We start from the raw sequence: 17087 nt of genomic DNA, 5'->3' as shown, positions 1-17087 counted from the left end.
TATCAAAACTATGAATCCAAATAAAAGTGTGCGTTCTGTATTCATTTTGTAAAGCTTAGTGCAAAAATAATTTCTCCTTATCTTTATAAATTATATAATAAATGTGTTAAGTATGGTGTGTTTCCTGAGTTTCTTAAATTTGCTAAGGTTACCCCAATTTATAAATCTGGTTTAAAAATGACATTATTAGTTACCGACCTATTTCTCTTTTATCCCCATTTAAAAAAAAAATTGAAGTTTTAGTGTTTGAGAGATTGAAAAAATGTTTTTGTTAAATGAGGTACTACATTAGAAACTATATGGGTTTAGAGAAAATAGTACCACTGAACTAACTGTGAATCAGATTGTTGATGAGTTAATTGAGTGATATAAGATTGATAAGTTGCTCTGTATTTTTGGATTTGGCTAAAGTATTTAATACAGTTAATCATAAAACTTTAATATCAAAACTTAAAAGTCATAGTATAAAAAGTTTAATGTTAAAATTACTAAAAGACTACTTAAAACATAGAAGCAAATCAAATGTTATGAATAATGTTGTGTCTGAGCAGGAAATTGAGAATTTTGGAATACCACAAGGTTCTTGTTTGGGTCCTTAGTTATTTATTGTGTATATTAATGATATTTTTCCTATACTGAGATAAGTATGAGTTTGTTTGCTGATGATGCCTGCTTAAGCTACCAACATAGTGATCCTGAAGATTTAAATAAAGTTATTAATAAGAAATTGGTTAAATTTGATAAATGGTTGCATGTTAATTAACTTTTTACTAATAATTCAAAAACAAAATTTTTGCTTTTTAATAAAACTTCAGACGTTTGTGAAATTAGTGTTAAGATTGGTTTTCTTATTGAACAGAGTGATAGTATAAAATACTTAGGTGTGATTTTGGATGATAAGCTGAATTGAAAGAAACATTTGAGTTCTCTTAAAAAAAAACTGTCTAGAAGTTGTTTTGTCTTGTCAAAATTAAGATACTATTGGACACAATAACACTTACAATGGTATATTATAGTTTTTTCTTTACCCGCACATACAATATTGTATATCTGCTTGGGGTGGTGCTACTGACTGATAATTAAAACCAATTGTTTGTATGCAAAAAAGAGTAATCAGAAATTTTTGTTGTGTGCCTTCCTGAACCTCAACAAATCCTCTGTTTAAAAAACTTATGTGCTAAAAATAAATTATGTGTATAAATTGCAAATTTGTAAGTTGATGCCTAATACTATAACAGAGTTTGATGTAGAGCACAATATATTTACACTTGCTAGTTCCATTTACTCACACAACACAAGGTTTTCAAAGAAAATGAATTTTATTACCTAAAGACCTAGAACGAGACTTGGCCTAAACTGCTTTAGGTATTTGGGTCCAAAGTGTTGGTCTAGTGTCCCTGAAACTTTTAAAAACTTAAAGAACATTGTTTTAAAATTTCTTATAAAAACTTTTTGTTAAATAACTACGAGGAGTAGATTTAGAGTGCTTCTGTATGTTTGTTTTATTTGTGTTGAAATTTGATTTATGTTATATAGGCAGCAAATTGTGATGGGTCTTTTATTTTATATATATTTTATTTTTATATAGTTTATGATTGTACTGCTAATGAAAGAGTGATTGTTATAAACTATTGGAACAAATTATATTTATTGTCTATTCATTTTATTTGTTATCTTTTTGTTGCTGTTTTAGATTAAAGATAGTTCATTTTATTATTATTTATTCTATTTATTTCCTATTCATTAGAAATTAGAGGTAAAAGTATAAAATTAATACAAATTTTAGTATTATTATTCATATTTTTATTATTTTTTGAGTTTTATGACAACTTAGTACTAAAATATTTATATAATACTTATTGTTTTATTGATTTTGTTACTGATATTTTTTTAACACAAACAGTATTACTTTTTACTACTTACAGTATTTCTTTATTTTAGGTTAGACAGAACTTAATAGATATGATGTGAGTACTTCTGATGTTTTTCTACCTTTACAGAAAATAAATAAATATTAGTTTATTGAGTTTGCAACTGCTGATTGTGAGTTCACACTGGTGGCAGTGATCACATGATTGGATTACTGATGTGTTTTTTTGTTGTAGCATTGGTAGATACTTGCTTGGGGACTTAAGCTTCATGATTTTCCACACTTAGTAGATTTTAAAGTTGATATTTATACCTTGTGAGTGTTGCCAAATGATGTGTCACCAAGTGATTTTTTTTCAGTTAAATAGATATAAAACGTTTTTAAATTTTCTGGTTATTTTAGTGTTAATTTTAAAGGGGGAGGTAAAATTACAGGTGATGACAAATTGCTTGCTTGACGTTCAAAAAATGTCTATCATTGTCTAGGGAAGAGTGAGTATGATGTTTTTCTACCATAAAAACTTTTTTTTTAAGTGATAGGAACAAAATTTTAAAATATGTGCTTTTAGATAAAACGTACTTCACTTTAGCTCAATTAATTATTTTCTATCAAAAATAGTCTCAATAGTTTACAAAATTGAATGGTATATACAACAAGTTGTAACAACTTAATTGCAGCACAATGCTCTGTTTTGAGATAGTAAAATTTAAAGTTTTTAACTTATAATCATTGAAGCATATAGCTAAGCCAGCAATATTGAAGAATAAATAAAACAACAAAATAACTAAAACTTATGTTCTGGGTTGGCTGCAGTAGTAAGGTTTTGGAATTTTTTATTCATAATGTTTTGCATATGAGGTAAAGTAATGATACATAAGTTAGCAGTTTATTAATAATGTCTAAACCTGTATTTCTAACCAATTTTTAACAAAAAGTTTAATCTAAAACCTAACCCAAACATATAACAAACAAATCCCGAAAAAAATGTTTTAGTATCTAAAATTTTAAAATAAAGGTAAGTAATGTTTTAGGCGCTTCTAACTAACTTATATATGGCTTTTGTAATTAATAAAACTTTTTTCTATTAGTTTTTTAATTGGTTGGGTATGGTGGATAAGGATATAGATTTTAAATTTTTATAAAGATTTAATAGGGTTAGTTTAGGTGTTTAATATCACTTTACCTCATCTGAAAACTATTATGAATGAAAAAAAATCAATAACCTTACAACTGCAACCGACCCAAGCATGTGTGTATAAAATATGGGTAGTTGTCAGAAATGCACGAGCGTCAGTTTTACACATATCATTTTTTTGCACGGAGCGACACAATTGTACTTTAGTTTGATCAAAAAGTCTAATTTTAAATTAAATAAGCAAACTATATTTTAATTTATTGAAAAATAGCGTTTCAAAGAATATCGTTCTAAATAATAATAGTTCTTATTTAGAACAGTAAAAGCTCATGCAAAAGTGACCCTTTGAGAAAAAGGACTCCATGTATTTGTGACCCGCTACTATGCAATGTATAGTATATTGTTTTTAATATCGGTAAATTTGGTACCAAAATAAAACTTAATTTTGTAATAATTTATTTATTAAAAGAAACTGTGGTATACTCTCAAAATTCCCCCATTTTTTTTGTATTTATTAATTTATTTTATATATTGTCTGCAATTTTTTTACATATTTTTTACTTATTTTTCACTATTACTGTTACCCCTAACCCTTACCCTCGATCGGTAAGCGGTTCTCGAATTTTACTGGGTGAACTTTGATTGGGTGGATTTTGAACGTTTCTCTTTAAACTGTTACAAGTTTATATCAGTGTTTTTTTAGATATTTTGAGAAACAAAGTATAGTTTTACGCTAACCTCTTAATTAAGAGTTTTTAAATATTGAGAAAACTAGTTTAATGTGATTAAAATGGTGTGATACGATAATAATTAAAGTTTAAACTGCTATCTATAAACGAAATTACCTGAAAAAATAAATTTTATTTTTAAATAGTGGTTTATTGAACAAAAACAAAAATTTGATCAAAATATTTTTGTTCAAGGACCTGGATACACAAAAAGACCTATCAGTCATGAGTTGCATACCGAACTTGATCAAAATTATAATGAGCTACAAATGAAAAACAAAACATTTTTTTTTTCAGTCGTTACAGTTTAAATAATTCTCTTTTCATAATGTAGAAAAGCGGGTTAAAAAAAGATTCCTAGAAAAACTTATTAGAAAACTTACATACGATTACTAATCAAATTTTAAGATAAGAAAATGATAAATTTACTACTTATTTGTGCAAATAAAAAGCAACTAAGCTAAAAAACATAAGAGATAATAAATAAACACTGATAAAACAAAATTAAAATGCTAAATTCTTTAAATGAAAAATTTTTAACAAAATAATTTTTTAAAGCTGAAAAACATTGTTGGTCGGTATACTGTTTAAAAGTTGACCACAAAACAGAAGTATAGTTTTAAAAGTAAAAATAAAAACTTTATCTCAGAATTGTATAAAATCATACAACGAGGTTTATAAATGATTTATTTTTAAAATCTCCTACCTTCTTGTAGAATACTATTTTTAGATATAGAGTTAAAGACCTTTACAACGAAACTAATGCATCATACAGAAAACCAAATCTTAAGCTACGTATGCTACTGCAAAACTAAACTACTCTCAATTTATTAACAATCAGATATAAAAATATTCTAACAAAAGTTATACAATATATATTGTTTATTGAACGATAAAAAAGCGCTCAAAAAGCTTGATCTAAGGACCTAGTGTACGAAAAAACCTTCCGGTAAGTATAGGAATATAATAATACATAAGGTTTAAAAATATTTAAATACATTGAGAGAACACTAGTATTTCCAGAATAATAGTTTTACTATGTTAACTGAATACATAATAAACTTAAGTTCGTTTCAAATTATAATGTCATGTTCGAGTAACTTTTTTTAAATCATTTAAGCAAGCATGAAAGTTGTATTAGATTATTAGAATGTGATTACGAGCAAGAGTTAAAGTACAACACAATTAAATGTTAATAAAAAATGAAAAACATTTTATACTTTACGCCAACATTTATCGATAAAGACGAAAATCGGTCAAAATTTCATAAAAATATTTAGTCGCAATCGTACCACATAGTTTTTAACATAAAATCTTCGAAAACTTTATATTCATGCATGTCAAGTTTCTCAAACCCGTAAAATGTTAGATCAATCAGAAAAAATAAGATATGCAACTGCATAGAATGGATGATAGCAACTGTTGACTAATAAATTTCATCGCTTAAGCGACAGTAGTAACAGCGGAAAACATCAAGCAATGCGTTGTGTAGTCGGGTTTAATGTATTTAAGTACTTATACGAGCCATAAATTTTCTTTAAATAACGGTGAATAAAACCACACTTTTAAAAATGTCTTAAAATTAAAAAACAATAATAATTTTCCCGATATTTTAGGGAAAATTGAATATTGACATTGAAAACTTATCTTAAAACACAGTAGTACTGTTTGTAATATAAAAAATGAGATTGCAAAATAAAGTCAAGGTTTAGCTTTAAATAAAATAGCTTTTCGATAATTCTCAGCATTTTCTAACTCTTATCTTTAATTAGTGGTCGGCAGGCATTCGGTGATCGCAGCTAAATTTCAAAAATAAAAACCCTCGCTGGCCGCAGTTGATGTTTTAGTTACAACGTCGTCTTTTTTTTTTTACTATTTATTACTCACCCCGGAATATCTAGTTTGAGTTTCAAAAATTTTTTGTTTAGCAAGCCCAATTTATATGATTGGGTGCCGCATTTTTCTAACTTATTTAAAATAGTTTTGAACGATTTTGAAACTTTGATGTGTTTACTTTAAAACGAAATAATTTAAAGACATAATTAATTTCTTTTAATATTTTATTAAATGTCTACGTTTCGACTTATCTAACAACTGAGGGTGGATCCGGTCAACCTTTGAATGCTAGTGAAAAATTATTTCATAAAATCAATATTGTTTTATTTAAAGTTTATACTTGCATATACAGTTTTCTTGTTGAAAGCCATTATATTATTAGAAGGGGGTATATATACTAAATATGCAAACGAACAAATTTCTTAACTGCAAAAAACAGTGAAAAAGTTGTACACTGTGAAAACAAAGATGTGTTATTAATAATTTCAAATTGGTAGATAGTAAGTTTTTTGAGTTGATTTCCAAAAATTTATGGTATTTCTAAAAGTATGGATTCACTACAACACAATAAATTTAAGTTTAAAAAACAATATAGTTTTACTTCATCTAACAGTACTTTAAAAGCTTATTTTTTAAATATTTACTTAAAGGTTTAATAAGTACAATATTTATTTAACAATAAATTATCATACTAAAAAATGAGTTTACATAAATCTATACATTCAGAAACTATGTTTAAGATTTTTTTAAGGTCCGAAATACTTTAAACTTTTAAGTAGACTAGTCTTTTTGTAACTTATACAACTTAATTATAAATTTCTTTTTTTAATCATTTTTAAAAATACAGTCATGACCAATTTACAATCTACAAAAAAATTACAATAATTTTTTATTAAAATAACAAAACTTTTTAAAACAGAAAAAATAACTAGTTACAACAAAAATCTTTATGTTTAATTTTCTTTTCAGCAATTTTAGCTAGGCAACAAGTTATGAATTCTTTTTATTTTAGCTAAGTTTTATCTTAGCAACACTAAAGTTTTGTCTTTAACAATATCATTTGGTAATATTTGTAGTGTTCAATTAATAAATACTTTTGTGATTACAAGTATTTCTGTAAAATGTAACTTTGTAGAAAAAAAATCTTAGACAAAAACAAAAAGACTTAAAAAAACATTTAAAAAATATTTAACTAAAAAAGTAACAAATTTTTCTTTAAATCTTTTATTCCGGTGATTAAAATAGATACAAAAATTAAAAAAAATAGCTTATATAAGTGCTACGGACAGGATAAAGAGTTAAACATTCTAAAATCTTTTAAAGTTTAATAAAATTTTTAGAATAAAAAGTAAGAAATATTTACATTATCAAAAAGTCATTTATATTTTGAGAAAAGAAACTTAGTTTTGTTTTAAAACCTATACAAAGTATCAAACTACAAGTATTGAACATACTACATAGGTAATAATCAGAAAAAAAACATTACCACCATACATAAACAAAATAGTTACTCAAAAACTCAGCTGTACCATTCAACTAATAAGAGGGAGAACGTGCACATAAGCAGAAAGAAGGCAACAACAACCCTAAAATTTGAGTTTTTCATCATAGCCTGTAAAAATATTTTTTTAAATAATTAAAATATTTATGCAATCAATATAAGAGAAGTTTATGAGGGAAAAATTTCGGGAAAATGATTTACAGAGTCAGTCAAATTGTAAGATTTGTTATAAAACTATTTTAAAAAATTGGTAGCTGAAGGTTTTGTTATTACTCTCGCTCACAATAGAGTTTGAGCACTTTAATATGGTCCGGTTAAAGACTTGAACAGTCAAAAAAAAAAGGTAAAGATTTAATATACTAAATTTGACTAAATAAATTCTTATACAACTTTTAATAAAGTCTAGATTAAGCTTCATGACCAAAAATCCAAGAGAAAATAGTTCTTAGAAATAAATTTAAGTCGAGGAATTTTATCCAATTAATAAATTGCATACGTCAAATATGATTAAAATATAAAATTTAACAAGCTAAATGTAAATCATAAAAAGTTTAATTAATAAAATTATGCAATAAAAAATAATTAATTAAAGTTTTTGTTCGATGTAACAGACTGAAAGTTGTTTAGGTTTATTTCTTATATATATATAAGAAAACCTGTGTACAAAAACAAAAATACCTCTCTTAAATTTTCATTTCCACTAGTTATATATTCAGTGCTCTGTACAATTTGATCGGCCACATTATTTATATCTTCATTTTGCTGGTAAACCTATACAAAATTTTTAATTACGTTTTTAATAAGTATTGAAGAATAGTTTAATTAGTTACTTTCAATAAAATTTCAATAACTGCTTTTTCCAAAATATAGAGTTATATAATATTAAAATCAATGTTATAAAGCAGTTATCTTAAACCTTTTTTAAAGCTGTGGACACTAAGTTACTAGAAAATAAATTAAGTACACACTTAACTATGGAAAGTAATAGTTGTTTTTGGAAAACACTTATACTTTAATTTTTCAAGGTCTATAAATAACGTTTTAGTAACTGTTGATTTTTGTTATAACCAGTTATTTTTATAATAGAAAAATACTAACCAAGCTTCAATTAAAAATAACATTTTACCTTACAAATTATTTTGTTCAAAAAAGATTAATATTTTATTTACACCGTGAAGACTACTGTATTAAAGTACTTTCAAAATTTAAAGTATAAAGGATAATAAATAATTATCTGATGTTATCAAAAAGTAGTCAATATTGATTTTAATAATTTTACACTGAGGATGAAAATTTATAAAATATGCTGAACTTTTTTGAGTTTATAAGAGAACACTAGTTTATTAGCACATACTAGTTCATATTTGCATGTGAAAGAATAGTGACTAAAAGCTCCATCATTTTTTTTTTCACCTATTAAATAACTGAGCTTACTTTTTTATCTTCTTTATCAACTTTTGCTTATTATTATTTGTTAGTAGATGTTAGTATTCAAATAAAACATTAATTATACTTTCATAACTTAATTTAACACCATATAGTAACTAATAAAACCAGTTTAAACTAACTTGATGACAAATTATAAAGAACATTTTTTTGGCTTTGTTATGAAACGTGGTGTATTATTTTTTAAGGCCTTTTTTACAAGCTTTAATTTAAAAGCTCAAAGTAATACTATAAGATTTTTTTTAAGAAAATAAATTATATTAAAATTTAAATATGATCAGTTGTGTAAAAAGTTTAATGTACCAATGATGGAAGGCAAAGTTCTTATTATCAAATTGTATAAAAATTAAGATTTTTTTAATAAAACCATTTATAAAACTTTCAATTTAACCTTAAAATCTCAGGAAATATTCTTTGCATGGTAAAAAACATATTGTAGCATTTTTTAAACAATTGAAAACTATCATTTTATGAAAAAACAAAAATTACATTTTCAATTTTTTCAATCGTATGATTTGAAATTTACAGAAAAAATCCAAATTTTTTACTTATTATTTAATTTATAAGTATTTGAGTAGTAAAGTTCAAAATTGCTAGCTTTCAAACTGTATGAGATGATAAAATTTAACGAACCAGTCTTTCTAGCTTTTTAAATTTGCTCTTTCCGTAAAAAACATTTTGAACGGCACCAGCTTTTTACCCTTAACTTTTATTGAAATCAGTAAAAATCAATTGGTAGCTTTATTTAAAATCCCTAAAAAAAGATCAATTTCTAAAACTACTTAACATGGGGACGGGTCAAATATGCACGGAGACACTTTTGCACGAAAGGTCATTTTTGCACGAGAATAGAAAAAGATAAATAAATAAATATATATTAAAACAAACTCTATATAAAATAAAAATTATTAAGTAATTATTAAGGTGCCTTGAGAAGATAGTTTATATATTTGTCTTTGTTGGCAATGGCAATACAGTTATTTAGTGTTTTATAAACAAATAACATTTAAAATTTAAAATAGCAAACATAAGCTATAACAAAAACTAATATAAAACTATAGGATATAACGTGTAATACAATATAAGTACTCAACTTACATGCTCATTCAATCTCGTTTGTAGTCTCATAATTTCAGCAACTTCATCTTGAATTTTTGTAGATTGATCTATTATGTCGTCTTTCGCATTAGCCAATATTTGTTCATTTTCTCGAGCAAACTATTTGTTGTTACTTTTTATTCTTTTATTAATATAACTTTAGATTATATAACATAGCTTAAGTAATTATTTAAAAGTTAGCTTAATTCTGACAAATTTTACTTAATACAAAAAGTTTAGTTTTATAGTTGTTATATCTAGTATTAAGAAGTCTAAACACTTATGTATACAACTAAATTGAAATTTTCTTAACTATCTTAAAAGAAAAGTGTAAGTTTATACAAAGATGAAAATTCGATAGAGTTTAGTTTTACTTTTTTATTAAAAAACTTATCTCCAACACTTTTCAAGCTAGACATTATATCACGGAAAGTAATTTAACTTATTTCTAAATCTTTTTACCTAAAAATAAAAGTCAAAAAATATTAGTTCAGTTTTCACGGACTTTTCTTAGTTGAAAAAACAAAATTTAGTTCGAAATAATTACGTTTATTTTCAAAAAAAAAATTTAGTTTCGAAACTTGAAGTGTAAAAAAAAATATACCATTTAGTTTTTATAAATTTAATCTTTTCAATGAAGCTAATCTGCTCTGCCTCTTATAAATTCATATCAGTTCCTGATAAAAGTAAAACTCATAGCTAGTACATAAATTATAAAATAAGATTAATGAGTATAAACAATACAACTCATTAACTTTTAATTCATAGCTTGAAAATATTTTGTTTATATAAAAAATTATAATTTGATCTTTTTATTTTCATATGGTCGAGACACTTTTTAGAATTTGTGTTAAACTTCTAACTAATCTAATTTTACTTTAAAGTATCTATCTAAAACTGGTTGCGTGTTTCACACTAAAATATTTAACAAACCTGGATAATTACCCGTTTTATATTATCTATTAGAAAAGTTTTAAATTACCAACCTCTTCTTCATCAGCTGTTGAAATTGAATCATCATCACTGTCATCATACAAACTTTTATTAAACTTAGTTGATTGTGACGCAGCTGGAACGTCATAATCATCATTATCGATTGATTTACTACTAGGTAGCTTCTTGTTTCCTGAGAGTGTGAGTCTTGAGCTGTTTGAAAACTTATTAAATAAACTTTTAGTTAAACATTTAAAATAAACATTTACGATACTTACAGAATTTTTACCTAGTAAAATTAAATATTATCATAAAACACTATTTAAGTTTTTATATATACAACATTTATATTTTAAATTATCAGAAAAGTGTTTTTTAAAGTAAACAATGTGAACCATTTATATTCAAAACACTTATTCTTAAATTTTATTATGAAATAAAACACAAATAAATTTTCCTTTATATTATAAAACTGATTATACGAAAAAAAAAAAAAGGCTTGAAATTTTTCATGTGTTATTATTATAAACAAAATTAGAAGTTACACTTTGTATCAAGTGAAAAACAAACTTTTATGATGTTATAAAAATTTTTCATAAGTTAAAGCGTAAGTTTTCAACTAATTAAAATAATTATATTAAAGTCAACAAAGTCTTACATTTAAGTTGTTCAAAATAAAAAATTGATATGTTTAAAAATATTTATCATGAATGTTTTTGTCACAAGAAATTCGTGTAATCTTAATACATGTAAGTTGTAAAAATATTGCTCCTTTTTAATAACAAAAGTTTGTTCTTCCTAATTAACTTAATTTGATGCCAGACCAAGTTGGTGCTAAAACCAAACTTAACCTTAACTAAATTTTATTCCAACATTTTTGGCTTCACTTTTCTTTTTATATCCAGTGACATTTTCCCTAGCCCTCAGTGGTCAGCACTAGTTGGAATATATAATTACTTGTAGGATAATAATAACCAGTTGAAACTAAGTAGCCTATTTATTCAGTTTGGCTAATTTAAATGAGAATTTTTTAATTATTACAATTTAAAAATTTGCAACTGCTAGCTCAGCAGTGTTGAGTTTTTAAGGTTATTTTGTTTACAGTAACACTGATACACACTATTTATAATACTCCTCTCTAGCTGATAGATATACCCACATTTTTTTAGTTGATCCTTGAATACATAATTTCATACGAGGAACATTATTCGATATTATTTTTTTTAATGAATTTTAATGAAGTTTGCAAAAAATCATTAACTATTCACTTATATATAATGTATAAATAAAACTACTCAAACTATAATATGGTTTAGCTATGACCTTATCGAAAATATTTAATAAAGTGTAAATGCAACAAATCATTATAATTTAAAAGGTTATAAAAATGCTTATTCAATTAAAACACTTTAACATTGGATGTGAGTTAAAAATAAAACACCTAGAGAAAATTTTATGTATCAACCTTACAAACTTAACCTTTTTAGTGAACTAATTTATATCAATAACTTTATAGTTGTAAACACAGTTGCCATAATTTAAGTATGATGTAAATCTAGCAGTCGTAAATAATTTGGTTTTTAAAATTAGAATGTCAAGCATCTAGTCTAAATAAATTAAGGTTAAAAAAGTATAAGTTTTAATATGTTTAAGTGTTTAGAGAAAATGCTAAGACTAATAAAAAATAATTAGTTTTGGCAAGTATAGTTATAAACTTATTTTTTACAGGTTAACAGTGAAAATTTCTTCAACTAATGATATAAATATGCAAAATTTAAATGTTTCCAAATTATTTAGATATACAGAAATTTTGAAGAATTTGTACTGACAAATCCTTACATTTTTCAAGTATTACAAGATTTATTTATTCAGCCTGATTCAAGTGTCAGATACAAACCCTTTTAAATCAAAAATTCTAAATGTACCTCAATAAACTGTGTACTACTTTTATCTAATTGAGCTAATTAATTGAAACATATTTTTAACTTACAATTTTTTATTAGACAAGTTTTTATGTCGTTTAACTTTAAGTTCTTTAAAAATTGTAAGAACTTCTTGAAAATACTTTTCCAATAAATCAGCAGCAACTTTTTGATGTGACTTCAATTGTATAGTCTCGTCATTTTCTTCAAGCTGAGCTTAATAAGTTAAAAATAAAATAATTACAATGCAACATAAACCTTCATGAAATAGGTTTCATTTTATACTACCACTTTTTAAGCCAATCAATTGAAATGGTTAAATGTAATAAGTCATTTAGGTATAAAACATACATTTAGTCAAATAACTAATAATGTTTTTTTTTTGTAAAAATTAAGATTTAATATTACTTTATTAAGATTATTAAGAGTGTAAAAACTGTTTAACAAAAGTCTTCCAGCATTTTTATTTTTAAAACAGAAGTATAATGCTGTTTTATTGTCTTAGTTTAAAATTGAATTTTAATTATACTAAAATTATTAATTTTTTTTTTAAAGCATAAATACTTAATACATAATATATAACAAAAATAAAAGTTTATTAAACAACTTAGTTATGTAAATCATTTAACTTATTTATCTATATTTCTAAGGATCTATTTTCAATATTTAAACTTGCTAATGAACTATAAATTTATTTAAAAACTAGTGTTAGCTTGACTAAGGTGTTTGCAGTTAAACCAAGTTGTTTTGTATTAAATTAAATATCTTTTTAATAACTGATCTATAAAGGTTTTTAAATTGAATTTATTCAAATTAAGAAAAAATAAGTAGTAAAAACACAACTTTAGTTGAGAACAGAAAAATTCTTTAGAATTTGTTTAACAAACTTTGAAACATTTTAAATTAAAGCATGTCTTGTAATTATCAAGTATAATAGTATGCTTGAAAATAGGAAGTAACTTTAGAATATGTGTTACAAAATTTTGATTAAAGTAAAATTAAAAAACTATCTCACCAAACTGTTTAAGTTTTAATATTGATTTTGAGCATAGTTTAACCAAGTCTTCACAACTTTTTTCTAATAAATCTCGATCTCTATCAGTAAATGATATTTTTGAAGTCAAGCTTCCTATATATTCATTTTTGTTTTGGTTCAGGCATGTGTAGAGCTTTTTAATATCACTGACCTAAAATAGCTATAGCTAAGAAGACATACTTGAAGCTTAAATTAGGAATGTCTCATTATAAAACATAATTATCTTTAACAACAACAACAAACATACCACAACTTTAGATGCTTTTCCAAAGTCTGTTCTATAACTAACTATTCCATTAGATTTTATTAGCTGTGGTGCTTTTTTATTTTTTGAATTGCTGACATCTTTAATAGCTTGCCAAAAGTCAGAAGTTCTATCAATAAACATTCCAGTTATACCTTGTTTGTTATAAATATCAAATATCTAAAGTAGGTAATTAATTTTTGTAGTATCAACCAAGTAATAACTATTATGGTTCAAAAATGTACTTTCAGTAAGATCATTTTATTTTTATACAGTAAGTATTAAACATAAAATAAGATTTGTGCACAAGTAAAAATTTTAGCTTAAAACATATAAGCATTTCAAAGTTTTTTAAACAGAAAAAAAAAACAGAAAAAAAACAATTTACAATTATATCTTACACTATTTAAAATTAAATATACAATAAATGATGTTAGAAAAGATGTAAAGTTTATGGTAAATAAAGAACAAAAAATGAGTATTTTACTTATAAAAACTAATCTTCTTTAATAAACAGTCTTCACTGTTCTAAAATTATTTCTAGCTCATAAACTTTTCTAAAACTACCTCTATACTTTTAATCTTATAACTCATTAATTTTTTCATACTCTCTTGATTATAAAGTACATTAAACTTACAAAAAAAAATATTTAGCAAATAGTTTTCTTTATCTCCAACTAATAAATTGAAAGTGGATACATAATTAAGCAGGGTAGTTGTCAAATATGCTTAAAGGTACACTTTTACAAGGTTTTTTTTTACTTATTTAAATTTTTTTTCTATAGCACTTTTAGCCTTAACCCTTTCCCTTGGTTGGTAACTCTTTTTTTACAAGCTTGTTTTTAAATTTTTTTCAACTATCACTGTTAACCCTAACCCTTGGCTAGTAACTTTGTTTTCTTTTTTTTTTTTTACTGTCACTGTCCTTAACTCTTACCCAAAGTCGTAATTCTACTTTTTATCATTATTTTTTTTCTGAACCTTGTGGGAAAGTGTCTTTGTGCAAAAATGATCCTTCCTGATTATTTAAAAAAAATAGTACTAAAAATAAAAACATGTACTTAAACTTTGTATTACATTCAAATCATTTTGTTTAATTATTAGAATAATTAAAAATCAATCTTGACAGAAAATATTTTCAACTATAATAGGTTTTTGGGATTAGTTTTTTTAGTACTATTATAGTTTAAATCATTATACTACTAAAGTTTACTATTTGTACAACTTACAATAAAAATAGCTACAAAATTAGTTAATCAATTTAGAATAGCATCAGTTTTTTTAAGAATAAGTATTACAACAGTTTTAAGTATCTATCTTAACATATTTTAAAAGCTTAAAAACCTTTAACACAAGCCTTTTGCTTTTTTGTACAAAAATAGAAGAATAACTTAATTAGCTCAACTCTTTTTAAGCGAAAACTATCAATGTTAATATTCTAAGAGTATTAACACTTTTATACCTAAGTAGCTTTATCAAAAAAAAAATCTAACTTTTTTAATGATCAATTAGGCACTACATTGTAAATATATAACTAAAATGAAACATATTATAAAAACCTGCTCATCTTTATTTAAAGCTATAAATACATAACAATTTTATTGCTTAGCATTTCTTGAAAAGTATTATAAGTATTGGAATAATAAAAAATTAAAGTAATTATTAAAAGAAAAATGCGTAGTAATAACATGAGCTTTAAAATAGGTGGTAATAGCTTACTTTTCTTTCTAAATGTTTTTTTCTCTAATTTTATAAAACTTGAGTATTATTTTTAAATTTTGATTCTAGTAACAGGCTTGCCATTCTTTTAGTCAAAAAAAAAACTGTCCTGAGTCATCCTGATTTTTTTAAAATCCTTTTAAAGTTCTTTTAAATTTATGAAATATGATAAAAATACTGTATTTCAACAAAATATATAATAAAAGAACAAAATATTGAAACTAAATCAACTAAATTTCATTAAAATGTTTGAAAAAAATTGTCCTAGGATTACTTAAATATCTTAAAACTGTCCTGAGTTTAATTAAAGTATTCAAAGTATCATAAAAACAAATTAAAACAATACTCTTTCTTTAATAAACTAACACATGTTTCTGTGTGTTAACATGTTAACACACTTCAATAGAGCTCTGTAAAAATAAACACTGTAAGGAAATAATAGAAGTTAAAGTAGCTGTATATATGTGTTTTTTAAAAGTTATAATAAGTACTATACTTTATTGTAGGTTAATGATTAATAGCAGATACAATATATAATGATGTTAAATCCGACTGTTATAAAACTATATAATATTTGTAATTATTAAATCTAAATTATGATAAAGTAAAGTAAAAAACGATTTATTGTTATTTTTTTGTTTTTTATTTTACTTTATCATAATTTAGATTTAATAATTACAAATACTATATAGTTTTATAACAGTTATTAAGTAAAAACGCACTCCTATGAAAGTAGTATATTTATCATAATTTAGATTTAATTATTACAAATATTATATAATTTTATATAGTTTGGTTCACCTTTATATATTGTACGTATTATCTAACCATTAACCTACAATAATCTATAGTACTTATTCTAACTTTTAAAAAACACAAATATACAACTACTTTAACTTCTATTCATTCCTAAAAATATTTATTTTTTACATAGCTGCAGTAAAGTGTAACAAGTGTTAACACACAGAAACATGTGCTAGTTTAATAAAGGAACAGTACTGTTTAAATTAGTTATTATTATATATTCCAGTGAAATTATTTCGATAGGATCTCTATTGGCAAACAATTAACTTTCAATTTTGAATAGCTATTCAAAATATCCCAATTTATCCTTAGCATCTTGAGATTTTCAATTTTCTTTTAAATATCATGAGTGTGTGGCAACCCTGTAGTAAGTATTAATACTCAGATAGATTATAGAAGAATAAAAAAAGAATTTTTAAATTATTTTTTTAAATGTTTTATCAAAATCTTAAAGTACACTAAAACTTTGTTTTTTTATAAGTATATAAATTTAAACATTTTCTAATGTTCTATAATTTATGATTTCCAGATTATTGTTCAACAATTTCACTTTGGTGTGATCACTTAGAGACAGGTCATAACCAGCCAAAAATTTTAGTTTAAGGTTTTTCAAGTGTGACAATTCAAAACTTCATATTTTTATTAATGATTTACAATATTGAACTCTTAGAAATATGTACAGTAGGGTGCATCTGTTGCCCCTCAAAAGTTAAAATTTTGAAACTCTGCTAAGTAAAATTTTTGACGTTGGGCAGTCACATAAATAGACAGCACAAAAAAAAATAGCTTCCTAGCTTTAAGCCTGTTAAAGCAAA

At 24.2% G+C, this 17087-nt stretch overlaps 1 protein-coding gene across 1 annotated transcript; it reads right to left on the bottom strand.

Moving 5' to 3' along the window:
- Nucleotides 1–6783: 6783 nt before the first annotated feature.
- LOC145829761 (syntaxin-18-like) lies at nt 6784–13945 on the bottom strand. Its single transcript, XM_082937630.1, has 7 exons — nt 13753–13945; nt 13485–13656; nt 12538–12685; nt 10601–10760; nt 9615–9734; nt 7749–7841; nt 6784–7181 (listed from the first exon to the last, which is right to left on the bottom strand). The coding sequence occupies exons 1-7, from the start codon at nt 13891–13893 to the stop codon at nt 7089–7091; spliced, it is 927 nt and encodes a 308-aa protein (XP_082793756.1). The 5' UTR covers nt 13894–13945; the 3' UTR covers nt 6784–7088.
- Nucleotides 13946–17087: the final 3142 nt, after the last annotated feature.

This window comes from Thalia democratica, chromosome 2, assembly GCF_965202585.1.
Source record: "Thalia democratica chromosome 2, ktThaDemo2.hap1.1, whole genome shotgun sequence".
Taxonomy (NCBI): domain Eukaryota; kingdom Metazoa; phylum Chordata; class Thaliacea; order Salpida; family Salpidae; genus Thalia; species Thalia democratica.
This window is presented reverse-complemented; position numbering and strand designations above follow the sequence as displayed.

Excerpts from the sequence above, each read along its gene's own strand:
- LOC145829761 (XM_082937630.1), bottom strand. The coding sequence starts at position 13,893 with ATGTTTATTGATAGAACTTCTGACTTTTGGCAAGCTATTAAAGATGTC. Across the intron at positions 10,761-12,537 it reads AACTTGTCTAATAAAAAATT|CTCAAGACTCACACTCTCAG; the intron begins GTAAGTTAAAAA and ends GTTTTCAAACAG. Across the intron at positions 9,735-10,600 it reads CAACAGCTGATGAAGAAGAG|TTTGCTCGAGAAAATGAACA; the intron begins GTTGGTAATTTA and ends AACAACAAATAG.